Source organism: Malus sylvestris, chromosome 8, assembly GCF_916048215.2.
Source record: "Malus sylvestris chromosome 8, drMalSylv7.2, whole genome shotgun sequence".
Taxonomy (NCBI): domain Eukaryota; kingdom Viridiplantae; phylum Streptophyta; class Magnoliopsida; order Rosales; family Rosaceae; genus Malus; species Malus sylvestris.
The window spans coordinates 8978496-9000557 of NC_062267.1; the positions used below are offsets into that span (position 1 = coordinate 8978496).

The window sequence follows — 22062 nt, forward strand, 5'->3', positions numbered from 1 at the left end:
GCAATGTTGGGATAATAAGAAACAAGTGAGGGCATAATTGAAATAAAAGATGCATTCTCAATTCCCTTGCCCCCAGGGAATTCAAATACCTCACAAAACTAGGGAATCCCGTTCCTCCAATTTCAGGAATTGGATTCCATGTTTCGTGTGGGCTCCACCACTTTTCTTATTCCTTAATATTAAGTAAACACCGGAATACTCCGTAATCGAAATTCAATTCCCTTTCTTTATTCCGATTACCCTTACGTAAACATGCCATTAAACATTTCTCTTTAGCAATAGAGGGTTGAAAACGGGTAAATACTTGAGTTGGATGTGGAGTGGGGTGACGGCAATGGATGTCAAACTTAATGAACTCCAAACAATAAACTCCAAACTTAATTATTTTGGCACATGAACATAATTAGACCGACAAATCTTAAGATTATAGAGTCGTAAACCCCAGAGAAAAGGCATGGACCCGATTCACACTGGATTCGGTAAGAAAACAATATAATACAATAACAGGCAACTCACGTCGCGCCACGTGTAACCTCCAGAGACAAACCCGCTTCAGAAAGTAGGAGGGCACCCGAGATATTTATCTCCCATTTCCGTTGAGCTCCAGAAGCTTCCCCCCTTTCCACCGCAAAAGCTTTCAACGCCAGAAGAGAGAAGAAGATCAATCGGGATCCCGAAACGATGTCGTGGCAGCAGTACGTCGACGACCACCTGATGTGCGATATCGACGGCAACCGCCTCACCGCCGCCGCTATCCTCGGCCAAGACGGCAGCGTTTGGTCTCAGAGCGCCTCTTTCCCTGCGGTTCGACTCTCTCTCTCTCTCTTTTTTCTTAGTGTTTATTTCGCTTTTTAAGTTCTAGATTTACTTCGTTCACTGGATCTGATTTCGAAAAGTAACTTTATCACTGACTGGTTCGGTCGATCGGTTTCTGATCCGATCGATGACATGCATACGATTTGAACTTGATAGAGAATTGATGAACTTAATTGAAGTGTTTATGTGGGTTTTGATCTGATTAATTCGGAGTAATCGTTCTTGATTTGTATCAGATGCGTGATTTACTTTTACTGTATTACTGTTTGGATCAGAGTGTAAATCTAAATGCTCAGAACAAATTGGTTTATTTTTTTGTTATGTTGCCGAGTATATTGTTCACTGGCGTGATTTTGTTGTTTGATTGTTGTTATAGTTTAAGCCTGAGGAGATTGCTGCAATTCTGAAAGATTTCGATCAACCCGGAACACTTGCCCCAACTGGATTATTCCTTGGTGGGACGAAGTATATGGTGATCCAGGGTGAACCCGGCGCTGTCATTCGAGGAAAGAAGGTGAGGTTTTGGAATCCTGCTCTTACCAGATGCCATTGCTATTAGCTTAAATTCAGAGATTGTGGAATACAGAACTCCTTTGTCATATGAATGTCGTGTTGATTGATTGTGGTTCAGTGTTGCTATTTAGAGTTTGCGTCGAAGATGGGGAGATTTGGAAACCACATAATGCTACTTTATAGGTGCAGATGTTTGATTTTGTTTTTCTCTTTGATATTTCTATTGACGTGATGCGTCTACTACATCAGGGTTCGGGCGGAATTACTATCAAGAAGACCAGCCAGGCCCTGTTAATCGGTATATATGATGAGCCTGTGACTCCTGGGCAGTGCAACATAGTTGTTGAGAGGCTGGGCGATTACCTTATCGAGCAGGGTCTCTAATTGCTTCGGTGAGTTGATTATCTCCCCAATTGCCTCCTGTGATTTGCTGTTTTCATTTCTGGATTTTTGGAGACTTAGATTGCATCAACTGGAATTGGCGTTGAATTCGTTCTTTTGTTTGACAGTTACAATTTAATTTGAAGTCATGGTGAATTTGGTTTGAAAACAAAGTTGTTGCTGCTTGGGATGTGATGGATATTATGTGTAAAAGCCGTTTGTCTTTGCATTCCGGGATCTCTGGATATGGATTGTCGTTGTGAATGATAGTGTTTTGATTTTACAATTATTATCCCTAAAATTTATTTTGTTCCTTTCACTGGAAAACACATGTAATTGCTGCTGTTATCTCCGGAATGCCTTGCGTATTTGTACTAAGTAGTTTGGTTTATCAGAACATGAGTTGGGCGAAAGACGGGGAACATTATTTGCTTTGCCTTTTCATTCCATAAAATTTATTTGCTTTGCATTCCGGGAACTTTTGGGTTTTGAACCAAGTTTGTGGATTTCCACAATGCAATTAACAAGTGGAATTTGTGGATTTCCAATGGGGTCGAATCACCGAGCCATTTGCTGAGTTTGTTGATGTGAGGGTATTTGAGCAATCTTCAATATTATTATGCGTCTAACGACGTGTTTTACATATGTATTTATTGTGAAATTTATCATTTTACCAAGGGAAAAATTTGAAGTCGAAAATTCCCAGATGCTTAAGTAGGTGGCTACTAATTCTGTTCCCCCATACATCCGGCTTTGGAAGCCGTTCTCTGCTTCTCATCAGCACTTTTCACTGAGGTTTACCATCACCTCCTGTCATAGTTGAAGTGGAGAGAGCTATATTTGGGCATCGCCCGGAACACTAATGCCCTAGCTAGGTACACATATATGGAAAGGGATCCTCTCTGGATTTCTTCCACAAAATCCACTAATCGGGCTTTTGAAATTTGATCTAATAGCTAAAAACAGAGGCTCATTTTAAAAGTTATAATAATTTTAGCCATTTGATCAAATTTTAAGGGTCCGGATTGGTGGATTTGGTGGAAGGGAACTGGAGATGATCATTTTCCCACATATATAGCACTCTTAGATCATTTTCAACTCTTAGGTTAAAATCTAAAATTTTTAACCCATAAACAATTTTTCTTTTTCAATCCTTCTAGGTTAAATTTTTGGCCTAATTAGATTATTAGTCCATGTGGTAATAGGAAGATAACCTTTGTGGTAAAAAAAATTAGGATTTAAGTTCCTGTGGTGAAGTCTGTTAGGATTTATGTTCAAAATTAAAATTCTGTCAATTTTCTGTTAATTATTAGTACATGAGCCACAATTATGAGGCTAAAACGGAACTCTATATTAATTCTAAGTACGTTAGGCTTGCATGTGAGGCTATTTTTATCTTTTTAGCCTCACATGTGAGCCTCAATTAACGAAGAGTTTAATGAAATTTTCAATTTTGGATTTAAATCTCAATAAATTTCACTAAGTCCTAATTTTTTGACCTTAGGTACCTTTGGACTACCTTATCACCACGGGAACTATTAATCCAATGAAGCCTAAATTTTTAGCCCGAGAATATTAAATGATGAATTTAGGATAATTTTTTTTTTCTTAAAGTAACTTTTCTTTTAAAAAAAAAATTATGTAGATTATTCTAATTTAATTTTATGAACATTTTAACCGAAAAATATTTAGATTTTGATAAATATTGAAAAACCTCTAAACCGACACCGGGAAACTCGTGGAATACTATGAAAAAAATATGAAACACATAAAATAATTTCTTTTAATTACTTTAGCCATTGGATTTGAATTTTGGCCGTTAATTATTATTTTTTACCGTTAAATTTGATCATATTAGATCTTACCCATTAGAATTAATGAATTTATAAATATAAAACTATACAAAGTACACATATATGGTGGACCAACTCCATTAACCCAGGGAAAATTCTGGGCTAAATTTGTCCCAAAAATGAGTTTTGGGTTAAAACTCATATTTGTTTCAAGGGTTGGAGTAAGTTTGGATAAATTTAGAACCTGAATTTTGAGTTTTACTCTAAGAGTTGAAGTATGTCTTAGAAAACATGTATAGGAAGTGATGATAATACTTATCTATGAATGGGAAGCCCTAAGGCCATCTCCAACCGAATGATCCAGATGACCGAAAATAACTTGAAAACCGTCTCCAATCGAGGGCTAGGCCAGAGGGCTTGTGGAATTTGAGAGGGCCCCAAGGAATCTGAAAGGGCTGGAAGGCTGGAGGGCTGGCTGCATGCAGCCAACTAGCCAGCCCGGGGCTGGCCAGAAAAATGATTAATCCTGTCGGTTATAACCGACATGAATGCTAAAAAAGAAATTTGAATCCAACAGCTAGCTAACATCAGCTAGCCATTGCTAGCTAGCGCCGGTTATCGTTGGATTCTTTTTCTTTTTTTTTATATAGGTTTTTTGGGCCTTTTAAAAAAAACAAAATCTCAAAAATTCTAAATTCTAAATTTTATTTCCTATAAATACCTAAACCATTCATTCACCATTCCTCACAAAATTTTCACCATTTCAATTCTCATATTTTCTTTCATCTTTCAAAATTTTATCCTTCAATTTTTTCAATAATTTTCAAATGGCCTCGTCTGCAATGAAAGGTAGGACTTGGACCCGAAAAGAAGATGAAGCTTTTTGCAATGTTTATAGATGGGTGTTAGAAGATAGTGAGAGGGGGAATTGTCAAACAAATGACGATGTTTGGACTTGTGTGTCCAAAAAATACTTAGAGCTCTATGAAGGCACCACTCCAGTGAATATTCGAAACCACGAGAGTTGTTCTTCAAGATGGAAGAAACATTTTCAGCCAAGTTTGAACAAATGGCATCAAGCATTGTTAGCAGCCGCAAGTAAACATGAAAGCGGCGCTAATTACTACGACGAAGTAAGTGTTTTCACAATTTATTTTAAATATTTAATTATATTACATTTAATTTCATAAATTAATTTCCTTTAATTTTTTTCTAGGTACGCCAAGCGGATGAATTGTATAAGGAGAGCAGCTCGAAAGCCTTTTAGTTTCACAGTTGTTGGGAAATTTGTAAAGGGTGGATGTTATTTGAAGATCTACCACGTAGAGCTCATACGCCGGTGTTCGGAACTGCATCCTCAGTTGCACATATGGATGAAGATGGATCTCCAACCATTCAACAAACAAGGGTAGAAAATCCATCTTCGGGTGAAGGTTCCATACCTAGGGCTATGGGACGAAACAAGGCGCGAAGATTGAAGGAAAAATGGCAAGGTAAATGATGATTACGCCGCTCAACATGAAGTGGCGGCGTCATTGCGATTAATGGCAGAGCAAAATGCCCTTGAGGCGGAAGAAAGGAAAAGTATGCATGAAGAACGAGTCAAACAAATACAAGAAGAGATGGATGATAAGAATATGGAAATGATCACCTCGAATTACACTCCAATGAGTAAGACCTATTTTGATAGGAAAAAAAAGAAATTATGACCCAACGGCAGTTGTTTACCTCTGACTATACCCTTACAATGGCGAATGATGAAGATGATGTTGATTATGGATATTAAATTTAAGTTGTTGTAGTTTTTAAATTCAAGTTAATGTTGTTTTTAAATTTAATTTGTAGTTTTTAAATTTAATTCATCATTTTTAAATTTAAGTTGTAGTTTTTAAATATAAGTTGTAGTTTTTAAATTTAAGTTGTTGTTGGATTTAAATTTAAATTGTTGTAGTTTTTAAATTTAAATAATAAATTATGTTTGGCCCTTTGACCCTCGGTTGAAGACGGTTTTTTGTGACAGTGCTAAAATGAGCCCTATGGCCCTCGGTTGGAGACGGAGGCAAATATGACCCTACTGTTCATTAAAATATTAATATCTTCAAGGGTCAGATGGTTAAAACGAGCAATCTGGCCAACCCTCAGTTGGAGATGACCTAAGAGATGTTTATATATAGGCCAAGACTTTGGCTTTTAAGTTAAGACCATTAATTTTCCAAGATTCTTTATTCCAATGAAAGAATTTTGTAATGGTATTTTCTTGATTGAAAGCAAAATCCGCACCAGAGTACATAGACATGATTATTTTATGCTATCAAGTTTATTGAACATTCATTCTTATGAATTATTACATCGACAAAACGAAATGTGCATTTAACATGTATGAAGGGATTTGGATCCTCTCCTAAGCTTATGGAGAGGAATCTCCTGACCAAGACACGTGGGACCAAGACACGTGGGTTGTTAGATGAAAATCCAAAGGCTACAAACAGGGGGTCCCTTTAAAATTATAATAATTATAGAAAATTTAACGAACCACGTGTCTTGGTCAGGAAGATCCTCTCCTTAAGCTTAGGAGAGGATCCAAATCCTGTATGAAGTCATGGAACAAAAGGCAATCATTTGTGTTGTAAAATTATACATATACTAAAACTCAACCAAAAACACTGTTCATTAACAGTGTAAGGACGAAAATGCCATCCAATTCCTTTGATATCAGCCTCTTTTTCCATTTTACACAGCAAAAAGACGGGTTTGCCATCCTATCCCACGCGTCCATCATTGCTACTTCGACTTCTGCTTCTTGACTCTTTTGCTGTTTTCCGCTTTCTATCGGAGGCAGATTGTCTGCCCTCCTAATTGTGGTGACCTTCCATGCCCTCCTATTTATAAGTTACGGTTAAACCACATCAATATTTTTTATTTTTATTATTTTTTGTCTTATTATCTTTATTAAAAAATTAATAAAAAATATTAACGTGGCTTAATCGTGATCACACAACATAGGAGTACACGATTGGAAGGTCACCACAACGGGAGGGCAGACAATCTGCCTCCCTTTCTATCATCTAGGAAAAAAAAAAAAAAGATCGCTGCTTCTCCTACTCACTCTCTCTCTCCTTTTCTTTACTAGGATTGCTGCGTGCTTCAGATTGGTTTCTGGAAATCGGAGGAACCGATGAAATTGGCGTCTGGATCTCGAAGGAAGGTTGAATTCTTTAGTGTTTGTGATGAGGTTTCCTGTGTACCAAGTGCTTTCCATCTCCCATTTTCTTGATTTATTAAGGACTTACTTGCATTTAGTTGGATTTGTAGATGGGAGAAATATCAAAGTGAGGAAGAAGCAGCTCTTGGTCGTGGGAAGCGCCTGCGGAAAGCTGTTTCTTACAGGGAAGCATATGCTACACACCCAACTGAAACTTTGAGTGAGGTACTCAAGTATAGCTTTGGTTTCATTAACCTTTTGGGTTATTAAATTTGTAGCTTTGATTTTTTGCAATTTGAGTTTGGATTGGAATTTAATTTTGATTTACAAATTTCTGATAAAACCTCCAAAAAGAAATTTAGGAACGTGTATTTTTTTTGGTTTTCTTTCTTCTGATTTTTTGGGTTTTCATCTGGGATATTTTCTGAACATGCTCCATTTATTTTACGCTTGGTTTCGTATACCCTGCAGCAGTCAAATAAATAACCTTACAAAATCAGAAGCCACTGAAATGGCGAGTGGCATATATGTTTATTTCTATGTTTTCAAATCTAGGTTTTAGATATTTTTCTTTGTTTTGGTTAATTATGGAATTTTGGCTCCCAATTTCTTCGAACTTCAGAATTTTTATTTTATTTTTTGCTATTTAGTGTGAGAATATGGGTCCAATATTGGATTCTTCCAATTTCTGGGCAGAGAAAACAGGGTGGTGACAGTAGAGAATTCCAACTTCTTTGTGGTGGAAATAATAGTTTCATTTTAGATTTTCTTTTGGGTTTATGAAATGAGTTGGAATGATGTCTCATGATTATGTGAATGTTTTTTTAATTTAGTTGTGAACCTAATAATCTAATCGTGTCTCATGATTATGTGAATATTAATAAATTTAGTTGTGAACCAGAACCTGGGTATCAACCAAGGACTGATATCAATCCCAGAAGGTCATGTTGGGGTATATTGGAGAGGAAGCGCTCTTCTGAAGACAATTACAAATCCAGGTGATGTGCATTGAGAAGTTGCTTGCATAGGGCCTTAAATTTGCCTGCTTCTCATTATTTCAAATTTTAGGTTCACCCATTTTGAACCCATTCAAGTGACCCTGCAGACTGGTCAGGTAACTATGGTAATCCATGTTTGGAAGATTGAGGATTCTGTCCTTCCATTCATTATAGTTTTGAAAGCTTCTGTTAGCAACATTGTAGGCAAGGGATATTCCATGTGGTACAAAAGGGGGTGTCATGATCAATTTTGAGAAGATTGAAGTAAAGCTATGCGACATTATTCTTTAGTATTTGTATATTAGTTTCACTTAGTTGAAGGTATTGAAAAACTCCATTTAATAAATCCAAAATGTGTATTCCTTTAGGAGCTGTTTGATAACCATTTGGTTTTTAGTTTCAAGTTTTTGTTTGGATTTATTTTTGCGCATTTATGATAACTTTACTTTAGTATATGTAGATTTAATATTACAATTTAGTATTAACTAGCATTTGAGCCCGCGCGATGCCGCGGGTTGCAAAACTATGTTATACGTATGAGATAAAAGCTACCTCTCAACCCATGCCAAAATGTTCCCAATCAAGATCAATCACAATTGTCACAGAGCAATGCTCTGATCAAAGCTTCTAAAAAGGAACATAGCTCATAAGATGTAATAACTATCAAACTCATATAAATATAAACACATATTCCATTACATTTCCAGTAAACTAAAACTCAAAAACTCTTTTTGACATTGCTTGTACATCCCCTTCTAGACCAGAAAAGATAACCATATTTCCAAAAAAATATTTTATACACACAAATATTCAAAATTTTCAAAATTTTCAGGTAAACATATTATCCATTGGTTTACCATATGTTTTCCAAAAAAATATTCAAAATTTTCATGCAATAAATTGGCAAGCGGTGCTGAATACTAAATTATGAATACAATTATACGTACTGGGCAAATGTGCCTTGAAGCTTAGAAATACAAAATACACATAGCCAAAAACTCAGTAAAAAGCAAGGAATCGTTAACCCATTAAGGAAAAACAACAAAGAAAGCCTTTGGGTTACCATCGTCGAATGGTCTCATTTGCCTTGAAATGGGGGCACCGCCCGAGCTTGAATTTTCATGCCCTGAAAAATTCAGAAAAAGGACATGTTTCGATCCCCAGATAGACGCATTCTACATAAGAAAAATACATGAAAATATAATGAAGTTCAGAAATCTAACCATGTTGGTTAAATTCCTCATGCCAGGTCGCTCAAGGATGACCTCCTAGTACTTACTTCTAAGTGAGAGTTGACTTGGTTTCACAATTCCAACTCGTGTGCATTTTTGTACACCATTTTGCACAGCCCTAAGATCCTGTATTACAATTTGAATTTCTCTTACACATGCATACACTACAAAAGTAGTACAGTGATTTAAAACAAAGACTTTGACTTATCACTTGCAGCCATGTTTCCAATTGCTGCATCTCTTTGTTTTATTAATTTTTCTTTATAATCAAAACATAAATCACATAGATAGTTCAAAGACCAAAAAAAGAAAAAGAGAAAATAGAAAATCATATTGAAACCCCTACCAAAGCACATTAATAATCTAACTAATGAACGCAATTTGAGAAACAAACCCCTGTTTGAGTGCTACCGATCAGATCCTGCCCTTGCATTGCTGTTTCCACAGAGAACTCTCTACACAAAATCCCAAACAAAAATTAATACATAGTAACCAACAAATAAATAAAAAAATCTTCTTTTTCAATCATTTTCTCATATGGGGAACAACCTGCTAATACCCTTCATGGCCAAAGCACTAAGAATAATTCATATATGTTTTTCAATTTTCAAATCACATACAAAGTAGAATATAAATCTTAAAACTTTTAAGCCAAAAACAGATGCCCTATTTTTCCAGACTCCCAAAGAAAAAAAAAAGAAAAGGCAAGTGGAAGCACAAATCTTGTGAAATAATTATGAATATTCTATAAATAATCACATGCAGATCATCACCCGATTAATCACCAAAAGATCACAACAAAAATCCACTGCTAGAAATTGAAAGACATAGCATATTATCAGTTCAAGATTATTAAAAAAAAAAAAAAAAAAAAAACAGAAATCCAAAACACAAAAATCCAAATTAAACACAATTCAAAAGCGATTTAATAGTTACCAACGATAAATCCACCATGCATCTAATAAAAAATACAAAATTAAACAAAAAAAAATACAGAAAGAAGAAAAGGGTACCACATATTTGCATGTCGCTGCTGCTCTTGAGAACCCACAAAATTCGAGCCGAACGATGGTGGTGGCGGTGGTTCCGTGAGAGGCGGTGCCGCAGGGTGAGATTTCTTTCGCTGCAGGTATCTGCTGTCGTCCAAGAAAACCCGATAGCCATGCGCAAACACAGACGGAGAGAGAGAGAGGAGAAAATAAGAGTACATCCAGACCTTTCACTTCCGAGAGAGACAAAAATGAAGAAGAGTCGAGAAGAGGCAAAATCAAACTACAAAAATTTTAAACCCGAGATTCAGATCGCATTATTCAACCCCAAAAAAAAACCAAATAGTACATTTAACCGACTTAACACGATGGAAGGCATAAATCAAACCTAGGAAATCATACTCAATCTGCATTGCAGAAACGAACACTGTAGCTTATATACATTCTCAATGTCCTCAGCAAGTCCTCTCTCCAATGGCTCTGCAATCCACAGAAGGTTTTTAGAAGACTATAATTTTAAAACTAAATCACATAAAATTTCTGAAATTAGGTTGCTTCTTACCATAGTTATTTTATTCTTATTGGATGTTTCAGCAAAGCATTTGATTGACTTCTACAAACAAAATGAAACAACAGGATCAACCTACAAACAAAAGCATATCCATCAAGAAAAGAAGAACATAAAATTTTACACTCTTAAGGGGTGGAAAAATTACTTTAAAAGGAAAAAACGTGAAGAGAGGATGAGGATTGGGAGCAAACAATTACCTTGACTTCTACTTCCAAATAAAGCTCTCTTAGGTCCTTCATTATTCTGACATAGCCTATAACACATTAATTTATGTTAAAAAAAACCTAAAAATTAAGCACCAAATCTTTCACTTCAAATTCCATAAAAATCAAACTTCTGAAACATAAAGTTATTGGGCTTTCTCTTGTGAGGAAGAGTTCAAAACTCACAGTTCTGCAAGATGGGCATCGGCCGTAGATTCGATTGGTCTCAGATTTCACATTCGTTTTCTGCCCTTTGCAAAAATCACAGAGCAGCCACCTTCTCCCATTGCAATCCTCGTAGAGAATCGCCACGTCAACCTTGGAAAAAACTCGAATCAAAGCAAAAACATGTAAAAGAGCGGTGCCATACCTGTGCAGCTCGAGCATGGAAAGGCTCTGGTTCCTTGCAAAACAACAGAAAAAACGTTTACAAATCTAGCTTTACAGAGATGCACAACCAGTCGAACAACGGATATTGGAAACAAAATCCCCAAACAAACGAAAACCAAATTTACTCAGGAATCCAATAGAACGAAAAACACAAACAAATCATACACCAAAACAATAGATCTAACAATATAAAGAAAATACCCACAATCAGATTAAAAAAAATTGATCCATAAATCACCACAACATGGTAAACTACCAGCAAAATACTAAAACACAATTAATAAAAAAATTAAAAACTCACCAACTGGAGCTAACAAATCCACTCTCACGAAATCGAAAACTCAATCCAGTCGGAACCGATCGAGAAGTTTTAAAGGCCAAAAAATTTCCAGAGGTAATTAATTCTAGAAGGGGTTTTTAACGGAACCAATTTCCACAGGTGATTTGTATAAGAAATGAGAGAGTAAATGAGGCGTGGGACAAAGTGAGAGCAATTATGAGTCTGATGGATTGGTTGGGTGACGGAAACCAAAGGAGAATTCTAGAGATCCACCCGAGAGAAGCAGAAAGAGTGCCACATGTCCCCTTCCTTTCTACGATGGCCGACACGTGTAGATAAGGGTTTAAAAAATTAAGAAAAAACTAAAAGAAAGACTCCACATATGGAATAAAGGGTGAATATAAAGGGTAATTTCGGAATTTTACTGTACAAAAAAGATAAAAAGTAATGGCTGAAGACCAATTTAAGGGGCATTTTAGTCCGCACACTGTCCTAGAACAGTACCAACCGGTTTGGGTTTTAGTATATATAGAATTTATATATTATCTTATTAAGTTCTTCAAGCATTTAGCTTCTTAGAATATCATTTTTGAAAAAAGCTGGAGTAGTGCATTTTATAGTGTGGCCTAACTTCCTTTTCATTGAAGTGGGATTTTTGAGAGGGACTGGTGGATCTCTGAAAAGGAACTTGGTGGAAATTCCTTATTACACTGTTCTGTCTCAGAAGTTGTGAATTATATGCAGGTATGGATGTTGTCTTAGCTAGATCGTTGTTTTAAACAACCGACTCATTTTTTGCTATTACTTTTCAGATTTTAGTTATGTAGATACTCTCTCTTCATTTTTCAGATGGTTGACAAATTGGATGATGAAACCATGGCAACGGAATTTGGTCCACCTGATTTTAAAGAGGCCCTATAAGGTAATATGCTCTGCCTCAATTTTACAGAGCTCTTACATTAGTTTTTTCTTGCTCCTTTTTAACTCTTGACATGATTTCAGGATGTTGGAAGAGCCCTCTTCCGAGCACATGTTGAGGGTCAACTAAAGGTTAACAAATTTGTATATTTATTATTAGCTAACTCTTAATTATGATGCCGTTAAAAAAAAAAAGTCAAGGATAAGTTGAAGGGTTTGAAAGAAACTAAAGTGGAATTAATTGGAACCGAACCATTCACTAGAAAGCGATATATTTTTAGGTGTATTCGGAATACAAAGTAGTATAATAAGTGGTATATGTGGTTTATATTTTCTATACTTTTTCTTATAATCTCTTATGCCTTGGTCTAATTACTTTCTTGAATTCTTTCTGTTTTTGTAGAAACTTGGTTGCAAGGCAAGTTGGAAACGCACAAAAGTTTGATTGCGTCCTATAGAAATGCCAGAGAAGGTCATCTCCATTTCGTGCAAAATCAGACTTCTTTCTGCACACAAAAACACTAGGTAAACACGCATTATTCTTATTTTGTTCATGATATGATTCTACTGTCTATAAATTTATTTCAATTTTTTTTCCCTTGCTTGGGATGCTTCCTTAATGATCAACATAGCATAGGACAACTTTTAGCATTGCAGTAAACAACATTTCCCATTAATGTTTTTGGACATGAAGCAATTTGTGTTTTTTTCGTATCCAAAGAACTTCCTAATATTTTTAATAGACGAAATAGGTTTCTCTTTTGATATTTAAATTTGTTTCATCCATGATGAGGTTGTGTATAATTTGCATTGGCATTGGTAACTTAGTTTTTGACAAACATTGTTTATGAAGATTGAAATTGCATAATCTTTCATATAGTTTTCAATCCTGCAGCAACGTGCGGGTACAAATTCTAGTAAGAACTGAGCGCGTGGAATCATTTCCTTTATTCATTTCGCAATTGGCACGAGAAGACCAATAAAATAAAGATATTAAAACGCTATTTCAAAAACGCAAATAATCTTTTCAATGGTCGGAGCATAAAACCTCTCAAGTTTCTTCGCAACTGTCATTCACTGTTAATGATGAAACTATCAAATTCCATTGTTTATTATTATTTATTTTTGTCCAATGATAGCAAAAGTATAAAAGTGTCACAAAAATCTCAAACTTTAGATCATCTCTAATCCTTGGCCTAAAATCTAAAATTTTTAGTCCAGAAAATTTAAATTTTAACCCAAAAACAGTTTTTCTGCTCCAACCATTCTGGCCTAAAATTTTAACGTCAAATTATTATAGAATGAATTTAGACTAAATTTTTTTTCTTAAATTAACCTTTTTAAAATAAAAAATTATGTAGACTATCATAATTTAATTCTATGAACATTTTAACCTAAAGATATTTAGATTCTGACAAATACTGAAAAATCACTAATCGATACCATGAAACTCGTTAAACACTATGAAAAAATATGAAACAAATTAAAGATTTTTTTTAATTACTGTAGCCATTAGATTTAAATTTGGACCATTAACTTTTTATTTATTTTTACCTTTGAATTTCATCAAATTAGATCTTAACCGTTGGATTAAATGAATTTATAAAAATAAAACTAAATAAAATATACATATATGATGGGCCAGCCCCACTAATCCTGGGCTAAATTTGGCTTCCATTTGAGTTTTAGGTTTTACGCCACATTTTAGCATTGGGTTGGGTTGAGTTTTGGGGAAAATAGAAGTGGAAATTTGAGTTTTAACTCAGGATTGGAGAATGCCTTAGTATAACATTGGGTTAAAAAAAATTTAACATATGAAAATTTAAAAACCTTGATAATTCAGGATAATGAAGTGTGAATTACCCTTAATATTAATATAAATCACCAACACAAATACTTGGTGTAGAAGATGCCACATCTACTACCTTTAGTTGGAAAGAGAGAGAGTTATTCTCCCCCAAGTAAAGGGGTGGTTGAAAATATCTTGAACCATGTACTTTCTCTATATATGAGAGAGTGTAGAAATGTAAAAGTGTATGGAGTGCTTTGAACTCTAAACATAGAGTCATCTTTTGAGTTTTAAGAAACACCAAATCATGAAATAAATAAAAGTTAGTGTGGACTCTATTGGAGTTTTAAAGTTTAATTTTTTTTCTCCTTCTCCTCCTTGCCAAAAGGGTAGTGGAGCTCATTATGCATCCCGAGAATGCGTCACACATCCACTTTTTCAAAAGTGGAGGTTAGCAGTGAAGAAAGTGAAGTTGTTTTAAGATGGTACGCGAAAACCCATCTAGTTTTTCGCTTTGTTTTGTAATTTTTATTATTTTTTTTGTTGGATTCTAGACAAAATTGTATTTGAATTATATTATTGTTAACTTATTATGAGGTTTAAACTACTTCCTTACTATAATCGTTTGTAAAACGATGAACCCTAAAACCTGTGTTATCGCATCACTCATTCAAGTCTATTGCCTTTAGCTCCCAACCTCAAAATTGAAACGAGAGAGAGAGGCTTTACTGCAGTGAGTTGGGTGATGACCGACTGGTGACTGGTTATTGACTCACAAGCCTGTCTCTCACATTGGTGACTCGCTAATGCAGCAACGTATCAATACTCATGCCTCTCTCTCATCCCTCGTTACCGTACCATCTGGCTGACAGCTGTGAGCATATTCTGGTTGGGGGCATGAACCCCTCCCTACAACCCTAGGTGTACACTATAAAAGAGGTGATATCTGTTTTTGCTTGCGAAAGAAAAAATCCAAACAAAATCATCATGTTTTGTCTGAACGGCGCGGTGACTGTGAGGAGGTTGTCCAAGATGTGCTCCAGACATGGGAAGCACAATGCCAAGGTTTTTCGAGTGATTCTAAAGGAGGATGTCAAGTTGGCCAAAGGGGTTATCGAACTCCGCATGCATCCAGTAATGTCTCTGAATTCTCCAAGATAGATCTTTTGTAGAAACCCAAGATGCGTGTTTTCGATGTCGTGTGCAAGCTCACTGTGTTTGCGGAGCTCTTCCACATCCTTCTGGCTCTTCCTGCTCTGAGGGAGGAAGAGATGTGGAAGAGCTCCGCAAACACGGTGAGCTTGCACACGGCGTCGAAAACACGCATCTTGGGTTTCTACAAAAGATCTATCTTGGAGAATTCAGAGACATTATCCGGATGCATGCGGAGTTCAATAACCCCCTTGGCCAACTTGACATCCTCATTCAGAATCACTCGAAAAATCTTGGCATTGTGCTTCCCATGTCCGGAGCACATCTTGGACAATCTCCACGCGGTCACCGCACCGTTCAGACGAACCATGATGATTTTGTTTGGATTTTTTCTTTTGCGAGCAAAAACGGATATCACCTCTTTTATAATGTACACCTAGGGTTGTAGGGAGCAGTTCATGGCCCCAGCCAGAATATGCTCACAGCTATCAGCCAGATGGTACGGTAATGAGGGATGAGAGAGACATGAATATTGATACGCCGCTGCATTAGCCAGTCACCAATGTGAGAGAGAGGCTTGTGATTCAATAACCAGTCACCAGTCGGTCATCACCCGACTCGCTGCAGTAAAGCCTCTCTCTCGTTTCAATTTTGAGGTTGGGAGCTAAAGGCAATAGACTTAAATGAGTGATGCGATAGCACAGGTTTTAGGGTTCATCTTTTTACAAACGATTTATAGTAAGGAAGTAGGTTAAACCTCATAATAAGTTAACAATAATATAATTCAAATACGATTTTGTCTAGAATCCAACAAAAAATATTGAGAATAAAAATTACAACACAAAGCGAAAAACTAGATGGGTTTTCGCGTACCATCTTAAAACAACTTCGCTTTCTTTACTGCTAACCTCCACTTTTGAAAAAGTGGATGTGTGACACATTCTCGGAATGCATAATGAGCTCCACTACCCTTTTGGCAAGGAGGAGAAAAATAAAATTAAACTTTAAAATTCAGAGATTGGCTCCAATAGAGTCCACACTAATTTTTATTTATTTCATGATTTGGTATTTCTTAAAACTCAAAAGATGACTATATGTTTAGAGTTCAAAGCACTCCATACATTTCTACACTCTCTCATATATAGAGAAAGTACATGGTTCAAGATATTTTCAACCACTCCTTTACTTGGGGGAGATTAACTCTCTCTCTTCCCAACTAAAGGTAGTAGATGTGGCCCTGTTCTACACCAAGCATTTGTGTTGGTGATTTATATTAATATTAAGGGTAATTCACATTTCATTATCCTGAATTATCAGGGTTTTCAAATTTTCATATGTTAATTTTTTTTAACCCAATGTTATACTAAGGCTCATCATCTTTTGCATCTGCCTATGCTCTTCATCTTTTGTTTTCCTTTATGCCATTGGACCAATTCATAAGCCTCCTATATTTGCTATGGAGCTTTGCCTATTCATACATAGTTATATACCCACAATTTAAAATTTTGTGCAGTTAAAGGATAGAAGTGATCAATCCCATTGAACATGGGAGGAAGGAAGTGTATCGAATTGCCAAAAGAAACTGAACATTATATGGATGCATGTTTGTTGTTTATCATTCTGATTTGTGAATTCTGTAGAAACCCAAAGATTTTTGTGTCGAAAAGTTTCATTTTATAATGATCCTGTTTACAGGAAGTAGACTTGTTGCTAAATGATGGCAGGATGGAGGAAGAATGCTACTTTACCTCAAAGAGTTGAGACAAGTCGAAGGAGGAGTAGACGGTGTCTATTAATGAGTTTGGCTCTGGCAAAGACATCAGTTCAGCAGGTTAGACCCCTTTCTTTCCTATGTATTATTGTATTGGTGGGGAGTGGGGTATTGTCTTTCCTTTTTCTTGCTCATGTTGGCCATACAGGTCCTTTGGGATTTTCCAAATTTTTTTCAATGCCATTAAGGCAAACAAGAAAAAAAGCTAGTGTTTTTTTTTGCTTTGATTTTGGATATTAGAATACCCTTGGGATTTGATTGATCAATGTGATGATTTTTTCTCATTTTGTGGCTCAGTCTTGAGATACACGAGTTATTGGCATTGGTGTACCATGATATCCATCAGAGTGGTGCCATTTTATGATCAGCGAACTGTTGTATCTGTGAAGGATGCAGCATGGACGATGTTTTGTGGGAAATCAACGAGACATTTTAACAGAGCTTTTTCTCATAAGTATGCCCTCTTTTCTACCTAGTTTCATTTTTCCAGACAAAAACCAACAACCTCGTGTGCCATAATCAAATGGTAATCTGTCTGTGCATTCTTCTGTATCAGGCAAGATTGGTCACATGCTTACTATATCGGAAAGCTCTGTGAAAAGCTCAAGTTCTTCTCTTATGAGACATCGGTCATATTATTACAAAGCTATTGTTGCTGGTGGATTGGGAAGCAAAGATTCTACTGATACTTCTGTTTCATGTCCTGATCAAGCCAATCCATGGGATATCGAATATGGTGATATGTCCAGATTTATTAAAAAAAACGTCAAATAACTATGGTGCTTTCCCTGTGGCTCATTTGCTTTTAGAGGAGGCTGCTAGTAGAGGTCTCTTGTATCAGAGACCTATGGATGTTGATGTTTATTTGAATTGCCATCAGCGGAAATTGCAAATCCTTATTGCAGCTGCAGGGATTGGTGAATGCCTTGATTCCTGTAAATCCTTACTATTGAAATCAGGATCAAACATTCCCTATCCTTCTGGCATAGACACACAAGAAAGTTCAAGCAAGCAGTGCTGGAATTTATTGGTTGCCGAGGAAGTGAAGGCTATAGTGTTTCCCAAGTGAAGAACCGGATCGATCAATCTGGGGATTCTGTAAGTCAATCGATATTCATGTATAAATAGCTTTGATACTCGATCATGCTTACCTCAAACTGTAAAACTCGGTACATTTTTTTCCAATCAAACAAAGAATTAGGTTTTCACAAGTCAATAACTTTATGCATCAGTCCAGAGATTTTGTAATTTCATGTCTTGTGCAGCATGTAATAATATCTTATTGGTGCAGATGTTTAATTTTGTTTAACTCTGTGATATTTCTATTGACGTGATGGGTCTACTCTATCAGCATCAGGGTTCGGGTGGAATTACTATCAAGAAGACCAGCCAGGCCCTGTTAATCGGTATATATGATGAGCCTGTGACTCCTGGGCAGTGCAACATAGTCGTTGAGAGGCTGGGCGATTACCTTATCGAGCAGGGTCTCTAATTGCCTCGGTGAGTTGATTATCCCCCCAATTGCCTCCTGTGATTTTCTGTTTTTGGAGACTTGGCTTGCATCAACTGGAATTCACGTTGAATTCGTTCTTTTGTTTTGACAGTTACAATTTAATTTGAAGTCATGGTGAATTTGGTTTGAAAACAAAGTTGTTGCTGCTTGGGATGTGATGGATATGGATATGGATTGTCGTTGTGAATGATAGTGTTTTAATTTTTCAATTATTATCCCTAAAATTTATTTTCTTCCTTTCACTTGAAAACATATGTAATTGGTGTCGTTATCTCCGGAGGTATCTCTGGAATGCCTGCATGAAACGGATGTTTGTACGATGTAGTTTGGTTTACCAGACCATGAGTTGGGCGAGCTTGTCTAAAGATATTCACCACTTTCGAGTTTTGAGTGGTGAGTTTTATCACTTGTCAAATTTGGGCGAGCTAGTCCGGAATTAACCGAGCCATTTGTCAAATTCACTTTGAATTTTATCATTGTTACAAAGGAAACACTTCAAAGTCGAAAATTTTCAGATGCCTTATTTACTAATTTTGAAGTTGTCTTAACTTTGATATTTTGTTACTTAGTACTACGGTCTGGTGGGATTCCTCTTCGCTTGGAAGTGAGAGGTCTTAGATAGGGGTGCAATTCGGGTGGGTTGGAAGGTCAACTCAATCATAACCCAACTTTTACAATTCGGGCTCGGGTTTGGGTTGGGTTTCATTCGGGTTCATTTGAGCTCGAGTTTAATTGGGTTAGGGTTCACTTGGGTTGGGTTTGGGTTACCCAACTTTTTTAAGTTTAATCTTGTAACAACTTAGTTTTTAAGAATTCATAAAAAAGTTGAGCCAAGTAGCATCAAAGCTAGCTAACTTTAAATTCATAAATCAATCAAAGTTGTTGAGCAATTGCTTCGAGACACAATGAATTTAGGTTTTGGAGACTAACAATCTACTCTAAAACTTTAGGTTTTGGAGACTAACAATCTACTCTAAAGCTTTAGGATTTAGAGACTACGAATATCAGCTGACTAATCAAAGCCTCTTATTACCTAAAAGCTTAAGTAATTATAAAAGGAATTTTTTTTAAAAAATATTAGAAAGGGCGTTGGTTTTTGGACTTGGCTTACTTGGGTGTAGTATGAGCATTAATTGATATAGGTTACAATCTGCTTAGATTGAGTTTGGTTAGTCGGGTTGGGAATGGATGGGCAAATGATCAGTCCAACTCAATCCAATCAATAAACGGGTTGAAATTGGGTTGGGTTCGGACGGGTTATAACTAAAAAAATACCCGCTTGTTCAGGTTTAAAGTCGAGTTGGACATGGGCGGGTTTGGATTGGCCCAACCTAAGTTGCACCTCTAATCTAAGGTTCAAATCTCGTGGATAACGAATTCGATATTAAATTAAGTTGCTTATTGTATGATTCAGAAGAACTCACCCTTTCAAATCATCATACACAAATTCCAAGTTATGGGTCTTTTGACCTATTAATCATCCAAACCCAAATGGTATAAAACCTACAAATCCAACTCTAAAATCCAAATTTTCAAATGGTATGAACCCATGAAGGTTCTTCATGCGTCAATCACCCATTCGATCAAATTCTAGAAATCGAAATCGTTTCGGTAAGCTAGGATTAAATTTGAATAGACACTCTCCTTAAGCTGAGAGAGCGAATTATGATAAAAAACAAAAAAATCAGATAAGTAGACAATCGGTTCGGTAAGCTGAGGTTAAATTTGACGACAAATAAATGTTTACATCGATCTTCCGCAAGAAGATTACCTCCACTTCGATATACAAAAGAGAACTTCGTTCTCTCCTTCATGAGAGTTCTCCTTTCCTTCATGAAAGTTCTTCTCACCGTCTGCGTATGAGTGCATCTCCAGCTTCTGTTCTCCTCCTCGTTGCCATTGATCCTAGCTATGACTAGGGTTGGTGGTAGCTCTTTGCTCTTCTTGTTTTCCTTTTCTTTCCTTTTGTCCCTGCTAGTTTTTTACTCTACTGCTGCCTCTAGTTTCCCTTCCTCAACTCCCATTTCTTCCTTTCCTTTTCCCTCCACCTACTTTGTTTTCATCACTCCACACTAGGGCTGGGCACGGGCCAGGCCGGGCCCAAAATTGGAGGGACCGGACCAGACCCGCTTGAAAATACAACGGGTCGGGGCGGGACGGGTTTTGCTATTTTGAAAATGAGAACCGGACTTAACCCGGCCCGTATAAAACGGGCCGATTCCTACGGGTCCAACGGGTACTCTTTTTTTTTTCTTTTTTTTCTCTCTCTTTCTCTCTCTTTAATTTTCAGTATCCCACCAGGCTCCCAGTTGAAGAGCCGCCGGAGACAAATAAGAAAACTGGATCCATTAGTAAGCACGGCCTGGAATTATTCAAGAACAACAAAATAGGTAAAATAAAAGTATACATCTGCGGGATTATGAATTGCATGCATTTAAATCGGAAAACCCCAAAAATTAAGCAGCAAAAGAAGAAGAAAATCAACGATTGAGTACCTCGTGAATGACGACGGTGAGGCTGGCGATATTGGCGATGGTGTTTTTGGCCGCGCGCTCGTCCAATTTGACTTTGAGGAAGAGCTTGAGGTTCTTCTCCTTCTCGGATGAGCGTCGTCCTTCCCGGGCATGGCTGAAATAGGAAAGGAATCTGGCGACCGACAGACCCCTGACGACTGGAGGTGTCGAGAACTGGATTCTGGAAGCTGGAAATGGTTGCTAAAACGAAGAATTCAAGGTTGAGGTCGAGGTCGAGGTTGAGATAGAGGTCGAGGTCGAGATTGAGGTCGAGAGGAGTCGGGGACTCGAAATGAGTGGAGGACTCGAGAGGACTTTGGTCTGGATCTGGATCTGGATCTGGAGATTGAGGTCGAGAGGAGTCGGGGACTCGAAATGTGGCGGTGTTAAAAATAAACGGTGGGGATTCAATCCCTATAATTGAACGGTGGAAAAGGTTCGGGCCGGGGGCCCGCTTTATTTGAAAATTGTACCCGCCCCGCCCCATTACTTAAATGGACCCGCCCCGCCCCGTTTTGAATTTACAATATATGTACCCGCCCCGTACCCGCATTACCCACCCCTACCCGCGGGTCCAGGACCCGTTTGCCCAACCTTACTCCACCCTTTCCACTTGGCTCACTCCTCCAGTACTCTCATCCTCTAGGTCGGCTTCCACTAATCCACACCGTAAATGCGAATCTTTGCGATTCCTATTTAGGAGGGAGATGTGTAAAGCTTCGGATTTTTTTGATGCTCAGGTGTTGTCACCACCTTCTTGCCTTGACTTGGCCTTGTTGCTTCTGTTGCTTATGGGTTGTTTCCTGCGAGCTTTCTTCGATTTGTGGTGCAGATCTTCAATGTGCTCTTTGGTGGTTGTTGAAGCCTTCTTTTTAGCCATTTTCAGGGCTCGATTTGGCAACTAGTTCGAGTCTGGAGGTTCTTCGGATGGCAGCAGCGGCAGAGGATGCAAGCTGTTCGGTGTTTTTTTTTTTCTGTTTTCTGTTGGGCTTGGTTTTGTTGTACTTTGGTCCATACTTTTGTTGTTGTGTTTGTGTT

General features: G+C 37.1%; 2 protein-coding genes across 21 annotated transcripts; one reads left to right on the forward strand and one right to left on the reverse strand.

Moving 5' to 3' along the window:
* The first annotated feature begins 561 nt into the window (after positions 1-561).
* On the forward strand, positions 562-18686 carry LOC126632590 (profilin-3). Of its 2 annotated transcripts, none has more exons than XM_050303022.1 (4): positions 562-804; positions 1193-1330; positions 1579-1721; positions 18603-18686. In XM_050303022.1, exons 1-3 carry the CDS (start codon positions 682-684, stop codon positions 1711-1713), a joined length of 396 nt encoding a protein of 131 aa, XP_050158979.1. In that variant the 5' UTR covers positions 562-681; the 3' UTR covers positions 1714-1721; positions 18603-18686. The 2 variants fall into 2 exon arrangements, with proteins under 2 accessions (XP_050158979.1, XP_050158978.1); XM_050303021.1 differs by lacking the exon at positions 18603-18686 and adding an exon at positions 1839-2123.
* Positions 8580-11800, reverse strand: LOC126632586 (uncharacterized). 19 transcript variants are annotated; one of them, XR_007626762.1, is made up of 10 exons: positions 11390-11784; positions 11069-11133; positions 10885-10992; positions 10693-10779; positions 10487-10567; positions 10313-10404; positions 9949-10207; positions 9330-9390; positions 8927-9061; positions 8580-8829 (listed from the first exon to the last, which is right to left on the reverse strand). XR_007626762.1 is itself a non-coding variant. In XM_050303016.1 (10 exons), exons 2-9 carry the CDS (start codon positions 11083-11085, stop codon positions 8972-8974), a joined length of 624 nt encoding a protein of 207 aa, XP_050158973.1. In that variant the 5' UTR covers positions 11086-11133; positions 11390-11800; the 3' UTR covers positions 8580-8829; positions 8927-8971. The 19 variants fall into 19 exon arrangements, 1 of the variants encoding a protein (XP_050158973.1); XR_007626763.1 differs by having other exon boundaries at positions 10693-10738; positions 11390-11782; XM_050303016.1 differs by having other exon boundaries at positions 9330-9388; positions 9949-10068; positions 10327-10411; ... (2 more) ...; positions 10830-10975; positions 11390-11800.
* Positions 18687-22062: the final 3376 nt, after the last annotated feature.